General features: G+C 44.9%; 1 protein-coding gene and 1 pseudogene across 3 annotated transcripts; both read right to left on the bottom strand.

Moving 5' to 3' along the window:
* Positions 1 to 9,236: 9,236 nt before the first annotated feature.
* Positions 9,237 to 15,437, bottom strand: LOC117726498 (annotated as a pseudogene).
* Positions 15,438 to 17,023: 1,586 nt separating this feature from the next.
* Positions 17,024 to 26,730, bottom strand: mcm10 (minichromosome maintenance 10 replication initiation factor). Of its 3 annotated transcripts, none has more exons than XM_034526716.1 (18): positions 26,482 to 26,730; positions 25,610 to 25,661; positions 25,224 to 25,523; positions 24,915 to 25,133; positions 24,617 to 24,760; positions 24,279 to 24,477; positions 23,967 to 24,132; positions 22,395 to 22,562; positions 20,242 to 20,358; positions 19,935 to 20,137; positions 19,534 to 19,628; positions 19,311 to 19,424; positions 18,418 to 18,915; positions 18,087 to 18,217; positions 17,785 to 17,898; positions 17,509 to 17,654; positions 17,369 to 17,411; positions 17,024 to 17,280 (listed from the first exon to the last, which is right to left on the bottom strand). In XM_034526716.1, the coding sequence occupies exons 2-18, from the start codon at positions 25,614 to 25,616 to the stop codon at positions 17,197 to 17,199; spliced, it is 2,748 nt and encodes a 915-aa protein (XP_034382607.1). In that variant the 5' UTR covers positions 25,617 to 25,661; positions 26,482 to 26,730; the 3' UTR covers positions 17,024 to 17,196. The 3 variants fall into 3 exon arrangements, with proteins under 3 accessions (XP_034382607.1, XP_034382609.1, XP_034382608.1); XM_034526718.1 differs by having other exon boundaries at positions 24,279 to 24,474; positions 26,482 to 26,697; XM_034526717.1 differs by having other exon boundaries at positions 24,617 to 24,757; positions 26,482 to 26,697.
* Positions 26,731 to 26,930: the final 200 nt, after the last annotated feature.

Genomic DNA, 26,930 nt, shown 5'->3' with positions numbered 1-26,930 from the left:
AACAAAAGTAAATAAATAAATAAAATGAATAACAAAGGCAAAACAAAATAAAAAAGTTAGAATAATAATACATTTTAAAATGTTAAAAAAACACCCACCCACAGATCCACAATCACCCACCCACGGCCTTCACATTCTTTCACATAGTTTGCGTAGTACAACATTGTAAAACTAAAATTAAGTAATCAGGTTCAGTTACAGTTAGTCAGACAGATAAGGACAGAGGTCATCTGCGTACAGTGATACACGATGTTCTATCCCACCCCACCGTACTCCTCGCAAAAGTGGAGAGTGGTTCCATTGCAATTGCAAAAAGCAAGGGGGAAAGTGGGAATACTTGGCGTGTCGTTAGAGAGAAATATGGGGAACGTTTTGAGTTTGTGCTGACACACGCTTGCGGAGATGAATATAAGAGTTTAATCCAGGAGGCGAAAACATCACCAAACCCGAATTTCTGTAGGATCTTTTATGAAACCAGTGTGTTATATTCAGGCCTGCTTAGAGGCTCAGATCAAAACTATCGGTCCATATATGGTACTCGTTCTTGTGGTTGGAACATATGTGTTTAGGTTAGAGGCCCCTGTATGACGTTATGTTATCACCAGTTTTGCTCACAACATCTTCTCTATATAACTGAGCTGCCTCGCACTGGACAGCAGAACTTCATATTGACCGGGAAGATTCTCCGAGCGATCTAGACGCTCGTCTTGACCTGTGATTCCTGTAATAAACTTCCTTACAAGAAAGGACAGTGTCCGCGGAGATTCCTTCATCATCACTCTTCAACATCACTGTCGCTTGAAATACGACACCAGTGTGGTCTTCAGAAATAATTAAAGGGGTAATATTTTCAAGTCGGCAAGACAGTACCTTTGCAACGATTTCTGCATCTGCATTAAGAAGTGAGATCGGCCGGTAGGATCCACAATCAGACGGGTCCTTGTCTTTTTTTAGTAAAAGTGTGATGGTTGCTTGTGAGAGAGTAGGTGGAAGATTAATCAGTGACTCCTGATACATTCCAAGAAGAATTGGAGAAAGCTTCTCATTGAATTTTTTGTAAAACTCTGCCGTAAAGCCATCGGGCCCCGGAGTCTTGCCACTCTCTGCATTCCAGTTCTATTGTCCTATCTAGCTCTGCGATTTTATCTGATTCAAGGCATGGGAAGCCAAGGCCTTCTAAAAAGGTTGTCATTGGTCCTTTTGTAGAGGTGGATTCAGAGGAATACAATTTAGTGTAATATGCCTCAAAAACGTTGTTAATTTCTTTTGGGGTTGATTTCAAGTTTCCATGACTAGCTTTAATTTCAGGGATCAGCCGTGAGGCGGCAGCCGACTGTTCCCCATACTCATATGACCGGCCACGAGAGTACAACAGTAGTTGTTCGGCTTTTTTGGTTGATAGTAGATTAAATTCTAATTGCAGGTTTTCCCTTTTTTTGAATGTGTTTTTTTGAATGTGCTGGATGTGGCCACCCTCAATGCCTACACCAACTGGTGTGACCAATGCACTGCTGCTATTCATCAAGGAGCTTGTCATGCCACATATGAAGAGGTGCATGGAGGGCACGCCTCACCTCCAAACACCATATTATAGAGGCAATGAGAAAATGTGGGTTAAAAAATAAACGCTGCTACCACCCAGCCACATGAGGACAATGTTGTATTGTGTATGGTTGTGTGAGTGTGCTAAATGGACAAATAACCATTTCAAATATTAAATGTGTAATTATTTGGTTCAAATCACTGCAAAAACAATATAACAAAGAAACACTCAGCCGTGCGTGAAATAACCTTAGAAGGGGTTTGCACAGCTTGTGTATCAAAGGGTTAATAAGAATAAACCAACTGTCTCTTTATTTTTCAATTGTCAATATTTATTGCCTCGTGATCAACACATGCACACTCTTCCATGTAGGAATGGTTGGTTCTAAAATGAAACAGATACAGAAGGTAAACGCTTTACTCTGCGTCACTCAAGAAACAGCACAATGAGGTGGAATTATATATATATATATATATATATATATATATATATATATAAAAACTCTACACACACGTTACTTTGATTAAACTATATTAGGAACTGAGTTGCATTAAAGAATGAAACGATTAATTGAAAAGTTGATTCTTGCTGTGTACATATATGGGAATGAATATTAAACTGCCTGTGAGGTGCACTTATAACATGTTAACAAACGGAGTCGGGAGATCAGACAAAGTTTAAAGGAGTTCAGCCCACGGCTTCACTCTATTTATTTGTTTCCCCAAGTCCAGTTACTTTTTCCTCTCTTTTATTTTGACATTCGTTTTAAGCACTTCCGTTTTCCCGTTTTTGGTTTCAGACGACAAAAACGGCAAACAGAAGTGTTTTTCTGTTTTCCCGTTTTTGGTTTCAAACAGAAAACGAAGAAACCACGGTATTTCCGTATTTTCGAATGAACCATAAAACAAACGAACAAAACGTACACGGACCCGACTCACTCTCAGTGCGCGTTCCTTGTCCTGGTAATAGTGAAAGGTCACCATCATTGTTCTTGGTTTGGAGTTGGGTCCGGAGCGCCGAGCGCGGTGCGCCGGGTCCAAGGTTGGCGGAGTGGGGAATAAGTCGCTTCCCAAGGTCTCGGCAAAAAATCCCGACATAAATTTGACCGGATCAGTCCGTTCTATTTTCTCCGTCAAGTTGGTCACTCTTAGATTGCACCGCCTCGATCTGTTTTCAAGATCATCCACTGTGTCAGCGAGAATACAGTTTCTATATTTTAGCGAGGCGCACACATTTCTTCGAGGCCGACAATTCTGTCACTGTGGTCCGACAGGGCTACTTCGATATCCGGCCCCCTTCGGCCGTGTTCCTCCGTAGTTTCACGTAGCTTGTTGATCGAGTCCGCCAGTGGGGCCAGGTCAGCATGGTGCGCACCCGAAGCGTTAGTAGCCATCTCGCCGTTAATCGATTGCTAGTTAACACATTTATAACGCGTTAACGTGCCCAGCCCTAATATAAATATATATATAATATATAATCTATTTATATTTTATTATTATCTATTTATAATTTATATTATATGGTATTATTTAAATTGTATATTTATGATATCTATAATATATGGTATTTATATATCATATACTGAATATTATATGATTTATATACTATTATATACTATGAATTGTATGAATAAGATGTCCTTATGTCAAAGTGTTGGAATACATGTTAAATAATTCACCACTGTGTGTTTGATAGCTTTTTTTGCATTGAATCATACTGGGATGTTTGCTGAAATTGACATATTGGTGGCAAACTGGTACAATATTTAGACCATATTATTTCGGTAAATTGAAAACCATTCCCTTCACTGGAAACAAAGTTTTTATTTTTTAGACCTGTAAATCCAGCAAGAGCAACATTAATCCAAGATGGCCGCTTGATGGCAGCCTCGATTTTTCGCTCGTGTTTTCGCGTTTTTATTTTTGCTCTTGTGTTTTTCACTTCTTTTTGCCTGTTTGTTTAGGTTGCTAGCTCTGTGGTCACAAACACAAGAGTAGCACCTTGAATATATTTAAACACTCGACTAACCTCAGAAGAGTAATTAGCCCGCTAGCCCGAAGACTTCCGGGTTTAGTCCAATTGTTGTTTTTGTCCTGCAACTGGAACGGCTGGTCTTCTCACCCCTGGCTGCCACGTCGCTAGCTATCACAAGCCCACCTGTCTACTCTGCCGTGAGCAGACCTGGGTTGGTCTCCGCTAGCCACCACTGCACCAGGTGGACCTCCATTCTCCGGGCAGGATCGTCAGGCTAACGGGCTGGTAGCCCCTCCAGGCTACCACTCTCTCCTCACCGGACTGCTGGCGTCTTCCCGCTGGTATGCTGTGGATCATCTCGCTGATTCTCCTGGGCTGCACATCGCTTCTCATCTCGCGGACGGCGAGCTCTCGGTCACAGGTTGGCGCTAGCCTAACGCTACTACTCCGCCACCGGACCATGCCGCCGCTGTACTCCGGGTCGGAGCTTCGCGGCTTTGATAACCACCTGCGCCCGGACTGCATGGACATTCTGAAACAACATGGAATACTTCGCCGAGGCCATCCTTCACACAGAGGCTCTGGCCGCATGTTCACCTACAACTTCACGTCCCAAAACTCCATCCCATCCCTGTGGTCCTGTCGCAATCGTACTTCCTCGTTACGTCATCACAACAAACCACACGTGAATTGGTCCAATCTCCGTCCCCTTCCTCAGTCCTCACAGCCTATCACAACGCAACGTCACCTGAAACTGTCCTTGCTCAACACCCGCTCACTCAATAACAAAAGCCTCCTTCTGAATGAATTCATAATGGCCAGTAATCTTGATTTTCTCTGCCTCACTGAAACATGGCATAAACCCCTGGACTATTTCTCACTCAACCAGACCACCCCCACAGGATTCACATACACAGATAAACCTCGTCCAGAGGGGCGGGGAGGTGGTGTTGCTGCTGTCCACCGGGAGGACATTAAAACAACCACCATTCCCATTCCTGCCGTTCATTCTTTTGAACATATTGCCCTCAAACTCTCTGGTCCGACTCCTCTGGTAATTGCTGTTATTTACCGCCCCCCCCAAGCCAAACCCCTCCTTCCTCTCTGACTTCTCTGATTTTCTGACCCAGCTCTGTGCAATTTCACCTGCCGTTCTCCTCCTTGGTGATTTTAACATCCATATTGATGACACGGAATGTAAACCTGCCATAGAATTCCTAGAACTGCTACAATGCTTCAACTTCACACAACACATCAACTTCCCCACTCACAGCCGAGGTCACATCCTGGATTTGGTCTGCTCCACTGGTCTCACAATACTTCAGCTCTCCAGCCTCAACCTCAATATCTCCGACCACCTGGCTATCACCATGGACATCGGCATCCCTATCCCCATCCCAAGAACCAAGCGCAACATATCCTTCAGAAATCTCAAAACTATTTCCCCCACAACTCTTTCAGCCTCTCTTGCCAGTACCATGTCGGCCTCCCCTTTCCCACTGTCTGATAATCCCTCCAATCTCGTAAATTACTACAATAACACACTCTCCTCCTGTCTTGATCAGCTTGCTCCTATTAAAACCCAAACGGTCTCATTCACTCACTCAGCTCCTTGGTATACTCCTGATCTCCACCACATGAAATCCCGTAAGCGCCAGCTTGAAAGACTCTGCAGGAAAACTGGTTTAACAGTCCATCTCCAAGCCCACTCTGACTACCTTCAACAATACAATGACTGTCAGGATCTGTAGTGTTGTTTCGTGTTTCCTGTCTTATTTTGAAGTCCTTGTCTCTCGTGTCCTCTGTTTCTCTTCACTTCCTGTCCCTGTGATTGTCTGCCCTGTTCCTGATTGTTTCCTCCTGTGTCCAATCACCTGCACCAGCCCTCTGTATTTAAGTCCTGTTCATGTCATTCCCCTTTGTCGGTTCGTCTTGTCTAGATCGTGGAAGATCTTGTGTGTAAGACTGTTTTGGAATCCTGTTTAGCAATAAAGGTTACTTTTCCATCGTTGACGGCGTTTGGGTCCTGTGTTTCAAGCTGCACATAACAGAACGAACCGACCAAAGATGGACCCAGCCTACAACCCCTTCGAAGGGACCCGCTTGGCCTATGGGGGCCCTCGTAGCCTCCAGAAGGGGAACTACAACCCCCATAGGGTCTCGGCACCAAACCCATTCGAAGGGACCCGCTTGGCCTATGGGGGCCCTCGTAGCCTGCAGAAGGGGAACTACAACCCCCATAGGGTCTCGGCACCAGACCCCTTCAACGGGACCCGTTTGGCTTATGGGGGGCCTCGTAGCCCCAGGGGCAGAGGTCACCCAGGCCCAGCCCCGGAGTGGGGGGCGCAAACCTCCGGACCGCGTCGGTGGAGGGTTCCGGCTGCCGCCTCTGTGCCGCAGACTACTCCGGTTCCCGCAGTCGCCTCCGTGCTGCAGCCCTCGCCCGTTCCTGTTGCCGCCTCCGTGTTCCGGCCAACCCCAACTTCCTGGGACCTATTGGACTTCCGGCCGGCCCTTGCTTCCTTTGCCTTATCCCAGGACGCTTTCCGGGACATGATGGAGTCCCTCCGAGCGTTAGACATGGTCCTGCTTCGGCCGCAGTCTACGCCGGTTCCTGCAGACGCTGCGCCGCAGTCAATGCCGGTTCCTGCCGACGCTGCGCCACAGTCCACGCCGCAGTTCCGTGTTCCGTCGGCGCCCCAGCCGACTCCAGCTCCCCGTGTCCCGTCGTCGCCCCGGCCGACTCCAGCTCCCCATGTCCCGTCGGCGCCTCGGCCAATCCCAGCTCCTCGTGTCCTGTCGGCGCCCCGGCCGACTCCAGCTCCCCGTGTCCTGTCGGCGCCCCGGCCGACCCCCGCTCCTCGTGTCCTGTCGGCGCCCCGGCCGATCCCAACTCCTCGTGCCCTGTCGGCGCCCCGGCCGACTCCAGCTCCCTGTGTCCCGTCGGCGCCCCGGCCGACCCCAGCTCCCTGTGTCCCGTCGGCGCCCCGGCCGACCCCAGCTCCTCGTGTCCCGTCGGCACCCCGGCCGATCCCAGCTCCTCGTGTCCCGTCGGCGCCCCGGCCGATCCCAGCTCCTCGTGTCCTGTCGGCGCCCCGGCCGACTCCAGCTCCCCGTGTCCTGTCGGCGCCCCGGCCGATCCCAGCTCCTCGTGTCCCGTCGGCGCCCCGGCCGACCCCAGCTCCTCGTGTCCCGTCGGCGCCTCGGCCGACCCCAGCTCCTCGTGTCCCGTCGGCGCCTCGGCCGATCCCAGCTCCTCGTGTCCCGTCGGCGCCCCGGCCGACCCCGGCTCCTCGTGTCCCGTCGCCGCCCCGGCCGTCCCCGGCTCCCCTTGTCCTGTCGCCGCCCCGGCAGACCCCGATTCCCCGGGTCACGTCGCCGCCCCGGCAGACCCCAGTTCCCCGGGTCACGTCGCCGCCCCGGCCGACTCAGGCTCCCTGTGTTCGGTCGCCACCCTGGCCGCTTCCTTTGACACGACCTACGGCTCCAGAGCCCGGTTCCCCTGAGCCCGGTTTTCCGGAGTCCGTCTGTCCGTCTGGTGACCGTCCTTCTGCCCGTCCCCCGGAGCAGGTCTATGTGCCTGGTGGCCATCCTCCTGTCCGTCCCCCGGAGCCCTTCCGTCCGCCTGGTGGCCGTCCTTCAGCCCGTCCCCCAGAGCCCTTCCGTCCGCCTGGTGGTCGCCCTTCTGCCCGTCCCCCGGAGCAGGTCAGTCCTCCTGGTGGCCGTCCTCCTGCCCGTCCTCCGGAGCAGGTCAGTCCTCCTGGTGGTCGTCCCCCGGACTTCTTCTGCCAGGCTTTTGGTCCCGCCTCCGGCTCCCCTCCACCCACCCTGGGGGACTGTGTTGGGTCGTCTGGAATCCGCCCCTTGAGGGGGGGGTTATGTCAGGATCTGTAGTGTTGTTTCGTGTTTCCTGTCTTATTTTGAAGTCCTTGTCTCTCGTGTCCTCTGTTTCTCTTCACTTCCTGTCCCTGTGATTGTCTGCCCTGTTCCTGATTGTTTCCTCCTGTGTCCAATCACCTGCACCAGCCCTCTGTATTTAAGTCCTGTTCATGTCATTCCCCTTTGTCGGTTCGTCTTGTCTAGATCGTGGAAGATCTTGTGTGTAAGACTGTTTTGGAATCCTGTTTAGCAATAAAGGTTACTTTTCCATCGTTGACGGCGTTTGGGTCCTGTGTTTCAAGCTGCACATAACAATGACGCTCTCATCTCAGCCCGGACCACCTACTACTCACACCTCATACACGCTGGCTCCTCCAACCCAAAGGCTCTCTTCTCAACAATAAACAAGCTTCTCAAACCCAGGGACAACACCTCCAAATCCTTTACAGTCGACAAGTGCAACTCTTTCCTTTCATTTTTCAATACAAAAATTGATATAATTTACAGCAACCTGAAGACCTCACCCGCACTTTCCATTTCTCCACCCCCTCTCCCCATATTCACCCCTCAGCCCCTTTCTCAGTTCTCCCCTGTGTCCCCTTTGGAGCTCTCTTCATTCACAACAGCAATGAGAAGCTCCACCTGTATTCTGGATCCCATACCATCTACTCTTACCAAGGAATGTCTCCCAGCTATTGCTCCACTCATCATAGCAATAATCAACTCCTCCCTCAACTCCGGCTCAGTCCCCGACACACTTAAACTGGCTGCTGTCACCCCCATCCTCAAGAAACCTCAAAAAAATTTCCGGCCCATCTCAAATCTTCCCTTCCTGTCAAAAATACTGGAACGCGTCGTCGCTGCACAACTCAAAACCCACCTCATTTCCAACGATCTGTTCGAGCCATTTCAATCTGGTTTCCGCTCACAGCACAGCACCGAAACAGCCCTTCTCAAAGTCACCAATGACCTCCTCCTCTCCTCAGACTCTGGCCACCTCAACATTCTCCTTCTCCTGGATCTCACTGCAGCCTTCGACACCATCAACCACAACATCCTTCTCTCCCGCCTCGAATCGTCCCTCAACATCACCGGAACTGCTCTCTCCTGGCTCAAATCATATCTAACAAACAGACAACAATTTATCAGCATCAACAACTGCACCTCCTCCACTGCTCCTCTGTCTCAGGGCGTCCCCCAGGGTTCGGTGCTTGGTCCTCTTCTGTTCATCCTCTACCTGCTCCCTCTTGGAAACATCATACGTCATCACGGTCTCCTCTTCCACTGCTACGCTGATGATGTCCAGCTCTACATCTCCACAAAAGCCATTACCACTACTACTCACTCCACTCTGACCAACTGCCTCACTGACATTAAATCATGGATGCAAACCAACTTTCTCAAACTCAACTGTGATAAATCGGATATGATCATCATCGGCCCCAAATCTCTCACCAAAACCAGTCACAACTTCTGCCTCACCATTGACAACTCCACTCTGTCTCCCTCCCCTCACATCCGCAACCTCGGAGTCATGTTTGACAGCAACCTCTCATTTGAACATCACATGAAACAAATCACCAGAACCTCTTTCTTCCACCTAAAAAACATTGCCCGTCTCCGCCCATCACTTTCCTCATCTGCTGCTGAAACTTTAATCCACGCCTTCATCACCTCCACAATTGACTAGTGCAATAGTATTCTTTATGGCACATCTTCCAAAATCCTAAACAAACTCCAATACATCCAGAACTCTGCTGCTCGCCTGCTCACCCTCTCCCGTTCCCGTGATCACATCACCCCTGTTCTCCAGAGCCTTCACTGGCTCCCCGTCCCACAACGGATCCAATACAAAATCCTTCTCCTCACTCACAAAGCCCTCCATAATCATCCTCTCTGGGATGTATTAACTATCTAACTATATGTTGTATAGCAATATTTCATAGTTTAATTCTGTCAAATTAAAGTATTAAAGTTCCTACACACAGCAGTTTAACTAGCTTTTTCAATATCATGTACATAGAAATGTAAATGTAATGTCTGACCTCCTCTGAATCCATACAATACCTGAGCGCTGAGCTGCTCTGAGGAGAGCTTGAAGGTGGTGGTGATCTTCTTGGAGAGGACTTTGGCATCACTGAAGCCAAACGATTACAAGGAGATCTCAGCTATCATAGCATAGTCAGGCACCATCATGGCCACAGGACGAAACAGTGCCTGGAGAAGACACAACCCACTTTGTTGAGCCCCATCTGTGCATCCTCAGCGCTGTACAGTTATTTAAAACTAAATCATCATATCAAACCTTGATATTGTCAGGCAGTTCAGTGCGTCCAGCGTAACCAGGATTCATAGTGATGAATACAGCGCACGAAGGGACGAGAGGGATCTCTGTCCCCTCAAACACAAACCTCTCTGCCTAATAACACAACATACAAGTGTCTTAGAAATCCCTGCCACTGCAATAAAAACATATATAAATATATATATATACAGTATATTACAACTTCATAATGGGAAAGGGCTCAATGGAAAGTCAACTTTAATTCCAGTCACTTTCAGAATTGTAAGGATTGATATCATTAACTTTCATTATGTAACAAGTAAAGTACATTGCTGCAGATGGTTGACCAACTTTGCAAACATTGTTGCTGGTTTTCGATACTTTAAACAGTAATGCTTCCATGTCTCTTTAATTGCTCCACGAGGTGAATGTTTATTCAACTCAATTAATGGAATTAAATGAATGTCAAATTGACTAAAGCGAAACAAACCCATTTGTTATTTCTTGAAAAGCATTAGAAATAAAGTACAACATATATACACCAAATTGAAATATTCACTGTAGGCCCAGTATTTGTAAAACTCAAGTACTGTGTGGTAAACTACAGTATGTACCAGCACATGTTTTCCTACTGAATGCACTTCTTCTCACCCTTTGCTGCTGGGCCTTTTGTATCGTGGTGATCTGTTGTGCCACCACAGACAGCACTTCCACGTCAATGCGATTAAACTCATCAAAGCATGCCCAGGCCCCAGAGCTGCAAGAAGAAAGACAGACAGAACATGGCTGTGATTGATGAAAGGTGTGTGATATTTAACAGCAGACATTCTATCACACTTTAGTAATTGCCTCTCACCTGGCCAGTCCTTTGAGAAACTTGCCCATAGCCATGAAGTCCAGCTGATCAGAGCAGTTGAAAACAACTGTCTGGATAGTGTAAGAGTTCAGAGAGTCTCGAGCTACCTTGTGCTTGGAAGAAGAAGCTCCGAAGCCAGAGATATATAATAATCATTATTTAATCATAACAAACAAGAGTCATCTGTATACATACATGGTCCAGGCCCGGACGCGCTCACATGGCTTCGCTTCCACAGTCTCCTGACTTAGCCAACAGTTTCTGTCTGGCGTCACCACGTAAGAGACCAAATTCACGTCTCACAATTAGTTTTATTCGCAGTCCATTCGCTGAGCTAAGCTCCCATTGGTTAGTGGAGGTATTCATGCAAATACCTTTCAGAGACACAGCATGCTACGCTGACCAGCGAATAAGACATAAGGTTCACACCTGAAGGTTAGTTCCATTGGCCACTTCAAAGAATGCCTCAAATCGATAAACTAGCGGGGGTCAAAGCTCACACTTCCGGTCAAGGACAGGAAGTTCCCCTTCAGAATAAAACCCTATTATCCTGCCTACAGAATAAAAGCAACATCTCAGGTTTCAATCGGCATCCCTTTAACTATTGTCTAAACAATAAAACATCCATTCATTCCCATGCATCATACAATGAATCTTTACATTTGTCATTAACAAACAGAATAATAAAACAGTGATCCTCTCTTATGCTTCATAATACATTCCTCAGAATATTCCTCAAATTAATGATCATATCTTTCTTTATGTATTAATTTAAAACATAACCTCTCTTATCTACATGTGCAAGTGTACATAAAATCCACTACAACCTAACAATAGCCAGAGCCTTTCCCAGATCTTTAGTGGTTTCGGTCTTTCCTGTCCCTGCTGGACCTGCAGGAGCTCCTCCAAACTTCAGGTGTAGAGCTCCTGTTAGGGTCAGGTAGCATCTGAAAAAGTGTATTCAAACGATTAAATGACATTCAGAGAAAAAACAGCCCAGACAACATAAGACTTAGCTACCTGTCAGTGAGTGGGGTGATGACCAGACGTCCGGAGTTACCAAGGTACTCGTATCCATACAAAAACTCTGCATTCACTGCGCGGGTGTACAGGTCACCTTTTGCCCAGTAATATCTACAAACAGTATCAGATCAGCATCAAACGTATCCTGAACTCAATTAATTGCAGGGAGCTCCAATGTCAAGAGTGACTGAACTAAAAAGCACAAACAAAAGATAGATGACCTGAGCTGGCTGATCCACTCAAAGTCATTGACGCTTGAGACTTCCTGCTCCACCAGTTTGGCCGCAACATCCTTAGCATGGACCTCTATGACGATAAGGGCAGACAGCACAGCTCGCTGCATCTTAGACAGACGTCCTCTCACCAGCTGCACCAAGTCGCCAAGCTTCAGAACCAAAAGGGGAAGTTTGAAGAATATCGTGATCAGTCTATTTTTAGCAAATCACTCAACGCCCCAAATTAATGTCTACATTAGAACACGCGCATGATGATTTTACACTTACTTTTGGTTACAATCCGCATTTGAAAGACTGTGGAAAAGTTCTTCTACTACCTCATAGTCTGACAGTGTCTTGCCAACAACTTCCTGTTGTGGACAGATTGATAAAAATCATCAGATTTATTGACAAAGTAAACCTTCATATGACAGATAACAGACAAGGCCCGTCCATGCATGTGCACCTTGTAACTCTTGAGTTCTTTCGGGATTTGCTTCATCCACTCCCTCTTTTCAGCCAGCTCGTCAATGCTGTTGACCCTTTCACATAACTTTCTATTCGTTCTGCTGCACTCTTCACAGGCCTGGGCACAGACAAGATAAAAACCTATCATCAAAGTTATAAAGGTAGGAAAAGGCCACTTTTCAAAATGTAGATCCCGTGTCAAAGAAATGCATTATCAAAACACTTCAATACATAACATCATGCAGTACTGTGTACAAAAGAAGTACAAATATACATGGTACAAATGACATATACCTATTTGTACACACACACACGCACACACATACACACATACATATGTATATATATATATACATACAAATTACTTACATTATCAATTTGTTTGCGTAGCTTCCGAGTAAAGTGCTCCAGCATTGCATTGCCCAAAGCCTTTCTTTTGTTAGAGAGAGCCTGGCGTACAGCCTCTACACGGACAAGAAATGGACCAATGACAAGGGAGGATGGAAGAGAGCTCTCAAGAATTTCCTTGTCTTTGAGATTTTGTTCCACCTCTTTCTTCACCTCTTCAGAGGTCTGTTCTGCATGCGTATGAGATCTGGCAGAGAAGATTTAAACGACTGCATTTAATGAGAAAAGCATGAGCCTCAACCTTTCATACATCTTTTTTAAACAGACTTACTGGAGCAGGATCTTAACGTCCAAGTTGTGTAACTCCAAGTGTTTCTCATATTCGGCAGCATAAGCCCTGAGAGGTATGGCTGCTTGTATCAGAGCATTGCGGACCTTCTCACGCAGCTCAGATACTTCTGGTTCAAATAAATTCACAGAATAGAGCACCGGACCGCCACTGATGAGCAACTTCTGCATCACAAACTGTCATGGACAAGAGAGGAACCGTTAAACCATTGGCCCATAGAGTCATCATCATCCACGGACAGAGGAACCGATAATGAACACGTTTTACATTACATTTCGTTATTTGAGTTCATGCTCTGTAATTCAGGAGATTACAGATGATATTGTACCTCCTCAGGCTGTGGTATGTGATATGTGGCCTGAATGGCCTTATCAAACAGGTTGACTAGAGATGTCTCAAAATCCTCCAGGGGAGTGCTGTAATGCACCCCAGTCTGATTCAGAACCAAGTCCACCAGGAACAGAGGGTTCTTCTGTGGCCTGTAGTTACAGAGAATGGAGTAATCTGAGGATGAGGCACCAAACTAGGAAAATATTTCCCTTCCATCTTCGACCTAGCAGAATAAAATAACGTTATGTGCAACGTGAAAACGGTAAATGGTAGCTATGTGTCAAATTAACATCCACCAGCAAAACATCAGGACAGTTTGAGTGACTTAGGCTACTTTCCTCAATTCACATACAGACTAAAAAACACCATTTTTCTTATATTAACTTTTTGCTTAATCTGAGAAGAAATTTTGATTAAGAAAACCTTCCTAGTGGTTATTAGTTGAAGTGAGATTCACTCTTCACAGTGTATTGGTACATTAAAGTCTCAAAATAAATAAATATTTTTAAGGAAATAATTAGTGAACCTCCATTTCTATGTATGACCAGTAAATGAAAAGATGTACTACCACGTTTGAAAGGTGCTGATTCTATGTGACATTAAAGTATCAGTAACTTGGTCAAACCGGTGCAATTGTGAACCTATGTTTTGTATAGTGTATTTGACTTGAATAAAAACATAGTATCACATACATCAAGATCCATCAGAAGTAGTTTAATCATGTCATCTTCAAGAAAGAACATATACCAATATACCCATATATTGTTATGCTGTAACACTATTTTGATAAGTTTGATAAAGTACAATTAAAATAAAAGAGAACAATATATGTAGCAAAACAAATACTCCTTGAATAGCTATACCACATTTTTCTTAATTGTACTGTCAAAAGTGATATTTTCCCTATAAATATTCACAACATTTAATGAAAAGCACATTAATATGTAGTTTAACAAGGGGGAGCCCATTGATGTGTGAAGTGATCTGTGTCACACAACACCTAATAATAGTAAAGTTATTGAATATTTTTTCAAAAGAAAATTGACCACAGTTTATCAAAAGCATATTTTGTGATGGTAGCTGTTGAAGTATAACAAGAAGGAGACCATTTATGCAAAAATAGATTTTGATCATGCTACATTTTATAACAGTGAAGTTATTAAATAACAATTCACCATAATTAATCAAAAGAACGTGTTACCATAATAACGGTGTCAGTACAACAAGGACGAGCACATTGATGTATGAAATAATGTTGTTCACGCTACACTTTATAACAGTGAGGTTATTGAATATTTTTCTCGTATGTATTTTCCGCATTGCACTTTGCAGACGGTCCCTGCGCATGCGCCCCCCAGCCGGCCTTTCATGAGGCCGCCGTTACGAGTCCTCGCAGGACGGCCCGTTGTGGTACAATTAAGGTGAATTAAGGTTGTAGCTTGTTGTCTACCTCACTGTGGTTACAGAGAGGTGGCGTTTGTGTTTTAACAACGTTTCGCTCCAGGGTTATTGATCCGGGAAGTTATTAATCTGTGAATAGCTTTCCAACTTTGGAAAAGAAGCGTCAAAAGAAGCTTTATAAAATACACACAAGTTAAGACGTTAAGCTAGCTCGCTGCTGTTAGCTGTGAGCGAACAACTATCAACCTCTTTCAAAAGTTGCCATGTGTAGCATTTTATTATGTGTAGACCAACCCATCATAGAGATCTTAGACAGAGTTTGTGGTCTGATTAAAGCAATGTGGACCCCAGTTGATATAGTTGCCAAGGTAACAACATTAAACAACAAAAACTCCCTCATTTCTCTGGGCTCACAGACTACAATTAATTTGACGGCAATAGACATTTCTAAACTGGATAGCTTTCATTTAAGTCTATCAGAATGATACGGTTGAAATGACCGTGGCAAAAAGACTAGTCCAACCAGCATAAATGGAAGTGAAATAAATGGGATGAAAATGTGTGTATCACTAAAAAGCATAGGGAAAAGATGGTCAAAAGCCTGAAGTACCCGCATCTCCTCTGTATTCCCCGACATGCAGTTTGAAAGCTTTTCTATCACCGCCCAAACTGAAGTTTTTGTACTCGGCGAAAGCAGTGGCATCGTTGTGGTCCCACAGATCGACCCTCAGGGTCCACGTCTTGGTCTTGGTCAGAGAGGAAACCATCTTCAGACCCAGCCAGTAGTCCTCTGAGGGAATCGGCAGAGCACAAGCAGACGAAGTTGCTTTGAGTTGTCATTGCTGCAGGATGCAGGGTTTTGAAAGTTCACGATTGCAATTCCGGAAGTTCACAGAATGCTTTTACGCATCACAACATGATTTGCATAGATGTAAGTGTGGTAGAACATGTACAATGTAATCTAATCTCACAGGAGAGCATATGGCAAAAGGGTCTGTTTCCGGCCAATGTCAATAAGGAAATAAACATGTTCATTCCATAACAACATTTCCAAGATTTCTGCTCCCGGTTGTGAGAGATCTGACACTAGTAGCTCAATTTAAAAAGCTTGTTTTTCATTGCTAAAGTTGCTTGGTAATATTCATTAAGAATTATAATGCTTACATAACATGTCTTTCATTATATTGAACCTGCTGTGAACACATTTCTTGAATAAACTGATATAAAAGAAATCAGATAAATATTGTTGTGACAGATACGACACATCGGGACTTTAACCTAAAAAGTTCACAAAAGACCTTATGTGACATATACGCACAATAAAAAAAACATAATTATGATCTGTTCAGTTAATTTGTCTGATTCAATGATATTTAGCTAATATATTTTATATTGTTCGGGCATCTAGTCAGGATGCCTCCTGGACGCCTCCCATTAGAGGTTTTCCGGGCACGTCCAACTGGTAGGAGGCCCCGGGGAAGACCGAGGACACGCTGGAGGGATTATATCTCCCGGCTGGCCTTGGAACGCCTCGGGATCCCCCAGAATGAGCTGGAAAGTGCTGCGGGTGAGAGGGAAGCCTGGGTCGGCCTGCTGAACCTGCTGCCACCGTGACCCGACCCCGGATAAGCGGGTGATAATGGATGGATGGATGGATTTTATATTGTTCAATTTAAAGCATATTAAAACAAATGTAAACAAAGAAATCCTGTGATATTAATTAAATTATTAATACAAAAAGTTTACCAGTAAAGCCCAATGATGACATGTAACATTTCAGATATTTGACACTATTTTGAAAACAATGTCAGAAATGTGTTCTATGTGGTCTATTTAATCTGTTTTATGTCCCCCATAATTTTCCTTGAAGGAGAAATGTGTCCCGGTCCTTATGGGTTAATCGACCCAAACACTGCAAACAAACAACTTGAAAGCCACTCGACTAAGGGTACTAAATGCAAATTTGTATTATAGTTTTTCGAGTAGAAATGTGGTGTCACACCATTCATCAACATGATAAAATTGGGACTGAGAAATGACTTCATACTGCAGATAAAGCTTCATGGAGTGTGTGCAAATGAAAAATGACCATTAGAAAGTGTTTGTTTTCAAATCATCATTTGTGATTTCTTGAGTCTTCATTGTTTGTTTTTTTCCCCTCAGAAAATGTCTTCAGACATACAGGAAATGGAAGCGGAAACCCGATCGAATCCTCTAGAAGTTGAAACGTATTTCTGTCCCGTATTATTGCGGAGAAATTAATATTTAAAAAAAAAACGTTGGGGTTAAATATGATATAATTCCTTACTTCCCAGCTCTGCACCCGTGTGGTCAGCTTCTCAGAAAACAGACATTTGACATGAAACTTATCGCTTTAATAATCTTATTTAAAGCGTATCCAATAAAATCACATTCAAATCTCCATAATCAATAACACATCAAACTTTAGAAACATAATTCATAAAAAAAATGCAATGTTGCTACTGAGACATTTAAATTGCAGGCGTAAGACAAATCCCGGTGCCGTCACTTCATGCTGTTGAGGAACTTGCCGTGCTCCTCTCCTCGAGGCTGGAGCAGCTCTCCGGCGATCTTCGGGCCTCTTTTCTCCTGCAACAAAAACGCGGAGGGGAGCATCAGCGCTGCTTTCTTCCACAACGACACGGCAGCTGATCTGCGAGTCGGAGAGAGACTTTACCTTCAGCATCCCATCACGCTCCCATTTAAACAGACCGCAGTTACTGAAATGGTCAAAACAAAAACATCAGTTCTAATGTGCACGTTGATTCAACTTAAAAAAAGGTATGAGAGAGAGGGACATGGAAAGATAATATTCACCTGCAGTGTTTGTTGGGCAATCTGTCCAGAGCGATGGCTCTCTGTCCACAGGGACATTTGAAGAAACGCTTGGTGGCATCGTGCCACCGCAGGTTGTGATTCTCCTCCACACAGCGGTCTGCCGGCTTGAAGTAGGTATAACTACACTGGAAGCAAAGGAGCATGGGAAAATACAGGCTTACTTTTCCTGCTTCTGACCGAGGGACGGATAAATCTCATAAATGCTTACGTATTTATACATATCTGAACCAAGTAGGTGTCAGTTCAACTCAGTACCTTTTTACAGCTAACGGCACGACACTTCATCTCTCGGATGCCCTTCATCTTCTCCTCCATCTGCTCCTTCTTCACGAGCGGATCGAAGTAGCGCTCCTGCAGTTGGTACTCCGCCTGAGAGAGAGAGAGAGGAGATTCAGACTTCATTCAAACACACTTAACAGTGTTTTAATATGCAGCTGGATTTGCAGAAACGATTGGGAGATCAGATCTACCGTACATCTAACAGCTTTAAATTCAAAGCGGGTCCTAGTAGAACTAGTCTTAACGGATGCACATGGTTAAGTTCCAACTCGTCGTACCGCCTGTAGTGCCGCATCGTGGCGAGATTTGGCGTTAAGGATCTTTTGAAACCCCTCGGACTGGATGTAAAGGAGCTTTTCTCGCCTCTTTTTCTGGAACGGTTCCTCTTCCTCATTGCCGGACGATTCGCCTGCGCAGGAAGTAAGAAGACAAGTCGTAACGAGGGACAAAGAAGTCCTTTTATATACGATATAAATGCAGAATTCAAATCAAGAGCTAAAAGGTTCTTCACACTCATTGGCGAGTCACGAATACATTTCTTTAGGTGAATGATGTTCTTATGTGAGCTGCTGTCAAGTACAATATCTAGAATTGTTCTCCACTGTGTACCATTGGGGGAGGTCAGATTCTTCTCCACTCGGGCGCTAATCTCGCTGTCGTTGCTCCTCTTCCTCTTCACAGCGTTGGGGTCTTCCTTATTGAGCCCCGTCCCTTTGGCTTTCAGCTTCTTCATGGCGGCCAGCTTGGCGGCTGACAGGCTGAGGGCGCTGGGGGCGGGCGCCGCCGGGGGCGGGCTGTTCTCAAAGAAGAGGATGTCTTCCCCCTCAGTGAAGCCTCGGCCCAGGGTGGGGCCGTGGGGAGCCGCGGGGCTTTGCGTGGCCTCGGGGACCTCCGATGCCGATTTCGGGGACATCAGACCACCCCGGTCCAGCGAGGAGGACGACGCCCCGGGACTTGGCCCGGCTGAGCTCGGCAGCCTAATCTTCTGGATCTCGCCCGCCCTCCGCCGACGGTTCTGCAGAAACTCCCGCTGACTCTGTTTCTGCTGCTTCAGCAGGTCCGAGGCGGAGACGGACTGACCTGGAGCTGCAGCTGCGTCTTTGGAGGCTGAAGATGTATGACAGGTTAATAAAAGGGCGGTGGGCGGAGTTGAATATTGACATGGGAAAATGTATATCACTGGACATTGTCTGAAATAGTCCTTTAAATTACCAACTAATTACAGGCATGCATGAGAGTTCAGGAAGAAACCTTATTAATACCGGCAAGTTGATAAGTATATGATAAGATTTGATCATAACTCCATCTTCATTCTTGCCAAGGTTTTCACTTCAAGTGAAACATACATCAGGTCGCGTTGGACACAGTTTTTAGGAATGCTTCTCTTGTATATAAAACTTAAACTAAACATAATACTAATGGACCTGCCTTTTAAAAAGAAGTCATTCATTAATTCATAGCCAGAGCCGTAAAAGGCACAGGGATGTTTCCAGGTCGTGTACCTGATCGGCTGCCCTGTGCCAAGTGCTTCTTCAGCTGCAGAGCTCCGGGGGTTGGCGCTGACAACAGGCTCTTAAATTCATTTGAACAACCTGCAACTTCACCGGACTGCATGGCTAATAAATAAGAGAGAGAAAGAAAAAAAACAGACACAATCGGGTCAACCGACAGCCTTGAGGTGTTTTGCCTACGAGTGTGTGTCAGAGAGAGAGCGTCGGCGCTCACCCAGCCTCTTGGCCTGATCGACGAGCTGAGCGGCGCCTTTCACAAACAGCTTGTCCAGAGTCTTCTGGACGGGTTTGTTCGGTTTGGACGATGTCCTGCAACCAACACACAGACTTGTTACTGAACGTGTCGGGCAGCTCAGCTCCTGCCCAGTCCTGCCCGTGTTCCTGGCAACGGGAGCAGTCGGCCTGCACAAACCGACTTCAACACACACCGTGAAAAGCGCTGAATAGAAGAATTTCCGCCAGAATCCAATTGTCTCCCGAGGTTTCTTTTGCATACAAACAGTAGGAGTTGACTGCTTTTTTCTGTATTCATTATTCTTTATTATAAGTAGTAGTTTTATTTGTTCCGATTATACGGTTTGTGGAAAACTTGTGAACTAAACGACGACCACTCACAGTGACGCGGCGCAGGCGGGCGAGGACACGCCGCCGTAGTAGAAGCCGTCCTGACACAGCCGCTCTCTCAAGCTGCCGCCCTTCCCCTTCACCTTCACCTCGTTGGGAGCTTTGCCGGAATACGCAGACTGCAGCTCGGCCCTCTTGGAGCTCATCTGCTTGTACTGGGCCTTGACGTGATACTGGCAGTACTCGCACTCGAACTGTGGACGAACGGCCAACACGGAGACTGTGAGACGTGACGTGAATATGGAATATGGATTTAGAAGTACGGTTGAGTCATTGAGCAAGGCACAGGTGGACCCACCATGTTGACGATCTGAGAGCAAGGGTCTCCGTTCTTCTTCATGGCCTTGCAGGTGCTGTAGTCCTGAGCATCCCCCATCAGCAGCACCTTCTGTGGGTTATCCACCGTCAGGCTCACCTGCACACGTTCAAAGCATCCTTTTAGTTTTGAATCCGCTCACAGCTGTGACCAATTAGAATGTAAATAGTTGAGCAAATGTTTCCAGAACAAACCAATATTTTCTTGCATTGCCTTTTTTTAATTTGTAATTACATTTGAAAAATTAAAATGGGTACTTTTCATCTTATACACCAAAGAAACAGAGAAACAATCGGTGAATTCATCAATTATGAAAATAAACATTTGTTGCAGCCCTGTGTGCAACACAACCTTAAAAGATGTCAGTATTGAAACTTAAACATTTGAAAGAGCTGCTGGTTAAATTCTTTAGTTTTAGAAAAAAACAACAACAAAAGAAGAACTGAAAAAAGTGTCACATAACGGTCACCATGTCAGGGATGGGTAGCGATTTTATAGATAATATTACTCTTATTGATACTGCGTATCGGTTCAGCTCCCGATCGGTTCTTTTTGATTATTCTGCGTGAAAAGAGAATGAATTAAGAAAATAATTGACATTGCTTTATTATTCATGTATGCAAAACAAATAGTCTTTTTTGAGCAGAAATACAAAAAGTTCTAAAATCTTTCAAATACATCCGCAGCCAATGAATTATCGAAGCGATGAGCTTTCATTGATAAGCCTATTTGTATTAGCAAAATCTGTATTTCTCTTCAGTGTCAAAATACGGTGCCTACATTACCCACAATGCAACTTAAACGGCGACAGTCTAGTCAGAAATTGGGGTGTGCATGCTATTAGCCGCTAACTCCACGACCTCGGATTCAGAGTTCAGACCCAACTGATACTGACTCGAGTGACATCACTTGAGGACATGCATCGCACTTCACTGGAGCCACAACAACCTTCTTTTTTTCTCCCTACTTGCTAAAACCTGGAAACAGACTTTGAGGTGTACGACAAAGTTGCCGGAAGTTAGTTCTACGTTTGATACCAAAGACAAACATCACCTGAGAGAACCACAGCAAAACATCATTCAGTTCATGAGGGGAATGAGTTCTTTATGAGACATAAACTGATCAATATTCACACCGAGGTCAGTTTGAGTGAGGACAGTGTGTGTGTGTGTGTGTGTGTGTGTGTGTGTGTGTGTGTGTGTGTGTGTGTGTGTGTCTTTGATTATAATGAATGGGACATGCAACATTGTGTGTGGCTCATTGCCCCTTAAAAATAAGCTGCTTCTCAACAAAGTAAAGTGATAATATTAATAATAACGCTATTTGGTGAAAATAGCTTGTACGGTCGCCAGTGTCGACATGACAGATGTCAACGAGAGGAATGTGGCGTCGAAAAGCCAAAGCTGTTAACTGCACACAGAAATACGCACGTGTCTCTCCAAATGACCAACACACATGTTCAATCACAAACCGCCAATCTTTGCAGCCAGCAAGCACGTCGACGAGCAACGCAACCAAACGTGCTAAACCAAGCGAACATTATTTAACTGTTTATCCGTTTACGTTGTCCACAAAGCAATGCTACGCAATTCCATCCAGCCTGCATGTTCTACCATGTGGCGTGACTTTGGGGGGTTGTTCAAGGTTCCCACAACCAAAATGATCTTGTTCACGAACTACAATTTGAAGGTTGATATGATCCTGAACATAACTTCAGCCTTTCAGATGGCAGAATAATGATGTAGTTTAAACTCAGCTGAAGGAAATGTGAGAGAATGTTGAAATCATTTCCCAGGACATTTAACGTTTTCTCTCATTTTCCATGTGTCTTCAATGACACGTGTGATTTCCACCATTATTCAATCATATATCATTTAATACTATGACATAATGTAATTACAAGCATCTTTATTATGTTTAGTTCAGATTCTGTCACGTGAAGATGTGACTTCTGATTGGTGCAAATGACTCGAGGCTCTCAACATGGACAAGACGTTTCTGATGCATATGTAAGAAACAGTAAAATGACTGCAACAGTAATAAGAGAAACACCGGCTTGGCCTCTCTCCTCTGCATGTACATCACACACACACACACACACACACACACACACACAGCTCACGTCGTCCACTCACCCCGTCGTAACCCTCCTTCTGCTTCATGGGGTTCGGGTTGAGGAGTCCGATGACGGTGCCCGGCTCCGTCTTCCAGTGCTCTTTGTGGACTTCGCCGAACAGCAGCAGGGACACAAACACATCCAGGTTGTGGAGGTCGTTCAGTTTCCAGATGCTGAAGGTTTTGCCCTGCGGGGAGAGGATGCGCTCAGTCAACAGGCGGACAAATTCGCAAAAATACCAACTCTTCCACTCAATTCAGTATTTTACAGTAATATTTCAAATTTAAATGATTAAATATGTTGGTGTTAAATGCTTTTATGTGAGCTCCGGTGTTTTCTGGCTCTTGAATGTACCTTAACGTACCTCGCCATCATTTCATCAAACAGTCTGCTACTGGAGAGTCTGAAGAGACGCAATGCAGTCTGGGGGGGTGGGCGTATGTCCTTTACATTACATTAAGCTCATTAAACTTTAAGCTCACATCGCATGGAAGAAATTCTTGCTAATCTAGTATACATCCGGCCATTTCTCACAACAACAAGAAATCCACCAATAAGTATGAATTTAAAATGTAGGCAGCATCAAAATGTCTCTGTGGAATGAAACAACGGCCATTTAGTTCGAAGGATTTAACTCAAATTAAAATTGAATCCCTTGAGATGCCTCAAGTGTCATCTACAACATGTTTAGGAATGATTATTGATGAAAGCTTAAGTTGGAGTAAACATATTGACTGTGTTAGTAGAAAAATAAACAACTCTATTGGAATCATAAGGAGGTTTAGACATATTGTCTCTGCAAACTGTCTCCTTGTTCTTTATTACAGTTTAATTTATCCTTATCTTTCATATTGTAATATAGTTTGGGCAAGTACTTTTCCTACTTCTCTGCAAAAAATGTTAGTCCTCCAGAAACGTTTTGTTAGGATTGCACCACGATCCTTTATTTCAGAAACGGGGGATTCTTACTATTTCTGATGTTAATATTTCTTTAACTTACAGTTTATGTTTATATAAGTGGAGGATTCAAATAAGTCCAGTTGGCTGTTTGCCTCTTCCTGCACAGTGATATTCATTTATCTCTATTATGTTTGTTTATTTTTTAATTGTATTGCTTGAATTGTGCAAATAAATAAACCAAAATCGTAATAAAGCATACTCCGTTTTATGGTCTATTTGAATCTAAAAGGATTTTACTAAATGAGCATCGTGCTCTATTGACGAAGACTTGAACTAGTGGTCGAGACCATAAACTCATGTTTACAATGTTCACATCAAAAGAGAAGTAGGGAGTCTCCCCCCTCTGGCCAGTAGAGAGAATGCGCGTTTTCAGACGCTTCGGCACTGGCTTCACTTGGCAGAACCGGAGGTTGCCACCTAATGCTGAGTTGCTAGGGGCATGTTTTACATGTGGAACTAACAAACATAGAGGGGATGTCGCCGTAAACAAATTCCAAAATAGCAGAGCTCCACAGGAGCAAACACATTCAGCGTTAGTGTTGTGTATGATAGCGTACAGTTTCCTGAAAGACGGATAGGGGTAATTTGTTGGATTCACAACCAGGGATGGGAGGTTTAAGCATAGACCTACACTGCTGTTGCTTTGTGGTGTGACCTTGTTGACCAGCACAGCGAAGGTCACCCAGTCGCAATCCTCCAGCTTCTCTTGAGCCAAACGCTCCGGCACCTCCGACAGACGTATCCGACGGCGGTCGGCCATCTTGCGGTCCATCTCGCAGGAGGAAACGCGTGGTTTTCTGAAACGAAAAAGAGCCCAGATTCAGACTGAAACAATGTAGGTATTATATATATATAAAAAATGACATGGATTTGTTTGTGTGTATGAGACCCTCGGCTGCTGATGTTTGTTTGTAAAAAGCCTGCATTTCTTTGGTGTCCTTACCTCAGCCGCAGTCCTGAGTATTTCTCAACACCCACATCTTTAGGAAGGGGAGGAAGAGAAGGTTTGGGCGTTCCTGTTGATGCGGCAGGTCTGCTCTGAGAGGCCGGAGATGAACGCGGAGGATTGGAAACCTTGCTGGTGCTCTCTACTGGCTGGAAGGTGCTGCCAATCTTTATCTCCATCAGTGGACCTCTGTCTTCTGACGAGAAAATAGTAAAGAAAATACACTCAAATACGTGCACAAGTAACATTTTTGAACAGAAATACACTTGGACTTCCAATGACAGAATTCAGTACCTCTGGTTCTCATGAATGGACTGCGTTAGGATAAGAACTACCTGGCGATGTGCTGGGTTTGGTATGGTGAGCGACCCTGGGTTTGCGTTTGAAGGAGTCAGCATTGTTCAGCTGATCAAAAAAGTCAGCAGACTCATGGAGCTTCAGACCTCCTCCGCTGACCGGAGTGGATGAAGATGTTGCTGCTGTCAGAAGGCAAGAAAACTTAAACAACTTTTTTTTTTGTGTGTGTCTTTATCAATTTATTCTGTACATTATGTGTAGAAAAAGTAGTTAAACGTGGCCAGTGGAGTTCAGAATTCGTCCACTGCTGTGGATGGTGAACAACAAAATGTTTACCTGCTTGTGTCTTGGCCCTCTGTGTGGTAGAAGCCGGTTTGGCCGGGGTCAGTTTGGAGGTCGGCGGTCTAGCGGGTTTTGGTTTGGGTGTCATTGGTTTGGGATCGGCCGAGCTCCTTGCAGTCAGGACCGGAGCGGAAGATGAGGGGGAAACCTTCTGGCTCGCTTCCAGCTGCTGCTGCAACCGCTGCATCTGCTCCTGCATGCGCCTCAGCTCGTCTGAGGAAGGCGGACATTTAAATACGGTTGAACACACATGTTGTCCAGCAACTAGACTCAGAATAGAGGAGAGAGATCAGCGGCACACACCTTGTAAGTCCACCCTGGACCTGTTCAGGCTCTCGCAGGCTTCCTCACCGCTTCCTTTTCTTTTAGCGTCTTGCTCTTCCTTTTCAATGTCATCCACCTCCCCGAAGAGATCCGACACGGCATCCTCCGTCCTCACGACTGGCCCTTCCTCCTCGACACCCTCTTTGTACTCGTCCTCCTCGTCGCCGTCGGCGTCAAACAGGCCGTCCAAGTCGTCTGCCTGCTCCTGACGGCCCTGTTCTCCGTGGACTCCCTCACTCTCAGCCAGCAACGCCGTCAACATGTCCAGATCATCCTCACCTGGACAGACACGACATGAGTCATCTTGTGTTTTGACCCATTTAAGAAGCTCTACTCGAAGATGTTTGAAATCCCATGATACTCACTGTCCATTGTAGAGATGATAACAGTGGTGCCGAATTCAAACGAACTGGTGACCTTCAAGAAGGCAGACAGTTATTATTGTGTGACGTGAAGGAAAGACTACTTTGGCAGCTCTTATAATAACATGAATTGTAGACCTGAGAAAACAAACCTAGATCTGCATGGCTGGACTGCTTTCTCGCAAAAAAAAACAAGAGTTTGAAACACAACTTTAAATGTTCCAGTGAACTGTTCAAGACTGTCTCAGTTTTAAAGTAGAACTGACACCTAATTAAAGTGCGCTATGTCCTGTATATCTCAGGGTCCGCTTACCTACATTAATTTGAGCATATCTGTCCTTTCTTCTGATACTTCCAAATCTCCCCATTTACGATCCAACCCCATATTGAATAATGTTGTATTACAGGTTAACAGCTGTCAATGTGTTATACATGTTGTTGCAGTTTCACTCTCTTATTGGCACTCTTCCAGTTAAATGTCACATGTTACTGTGCAATTTACATCATGTTTCTCACCCACTCTCACTGCATGATCCCAAAGCTCTGATGCATGTTGGAATGCCAATAACTAAATCAAATGTTCCCCAAACATGTCATTCAACCAGCATTACACTGTACAACATATATATATATATATACCTTCAATATATTAAATAAAGAGATATGTTAAGTATTGAGATTCATGTTCAGCTTGAGGCAACCTGTATGAGAGAAGCCAGGACCCCTTTAAACTGTCATCGAGTTCAACGTGTACAACAACTGAGTCGTGGACACCGCTCGTTTCTTCTGTGAGTAACTAAATTAAACGTTCATCCAATACCTTCTTTAAAATATGAATTTCCACTTATGTATTTGTTTAACGACAGCCAACTTACCTCGGGTGTCACAGGTTTGTGTCTTTCGCGAGCTCGAATGCAGCTTTTGACGGAGTTTACAACGACGTCCAACCGGTCAATGTGTTGTTTGTTTGCCAATAATCAGCATGACGCGTGACGTAATGGTAATGTACAAGTTAGAAGCTGTAGTCTATAACAATAATACATGAAACATGTCTTGTCGTCTCCGCAACCATCTCTCAGAACGAGGGAGGAAATCTAAACTGGCGCTAAACGAAGGACCCTTCTGTGTTGTCGAAACATTAGCAGCTGCCCGACGATCTGCCTGAACTGAAAAAAAGGTTTCTCTCTCGGAGAAAGGCCTTTAAAACCAAATTAGTTTCTTTACATCCTCTTCGATGGGGATATATGGAAGCCCATTTCTGACAGTAATAGAAAAATAAAATAAAAGTTTGTTGTAAAAAAATTATTATAATAACGAGGTAAAA

The sequence above is a fragment of the Cyclopterus lumpus genome, chromosome 23, assembly GCF_009769545.1.
Source record: "Cyclopterus lumpus isolate fCycLum1 chromosome 23, fCycLum1.pri, whole genome shotgun sequence".
NCBI lineage: Eukaryota > Metazoa > Chordata > Actinopteri > Perciformes > Cyclopteridae > Cyclopterus > Cyclopterus lumpus.
The sequence above is the reverse complement of the archived record's forward strand: the minus strand, read 5'-3'. Positions and strand labels throughout refer to the sequence as shown.

Bases quoted from the DNA above. Each gene is read 5' to 3' on its own strand.
- mcm10 (XM_034526716.1), bottom strand. The intron at 24,761-24,914 runs GTAAACATTTTG...GCCTTCTGACAG, and splicing joins GAGGGCCAAGACACAAGCAG to CAGCAACATCTTCATCCACT. The intron at 24,478-24,616 runs GTAGTTCTTATC...TTTTCTCGTCAG, and splicing joins CAAACCCAGCACATCGCCAG to AAGACAGAGGTCCACTGATG.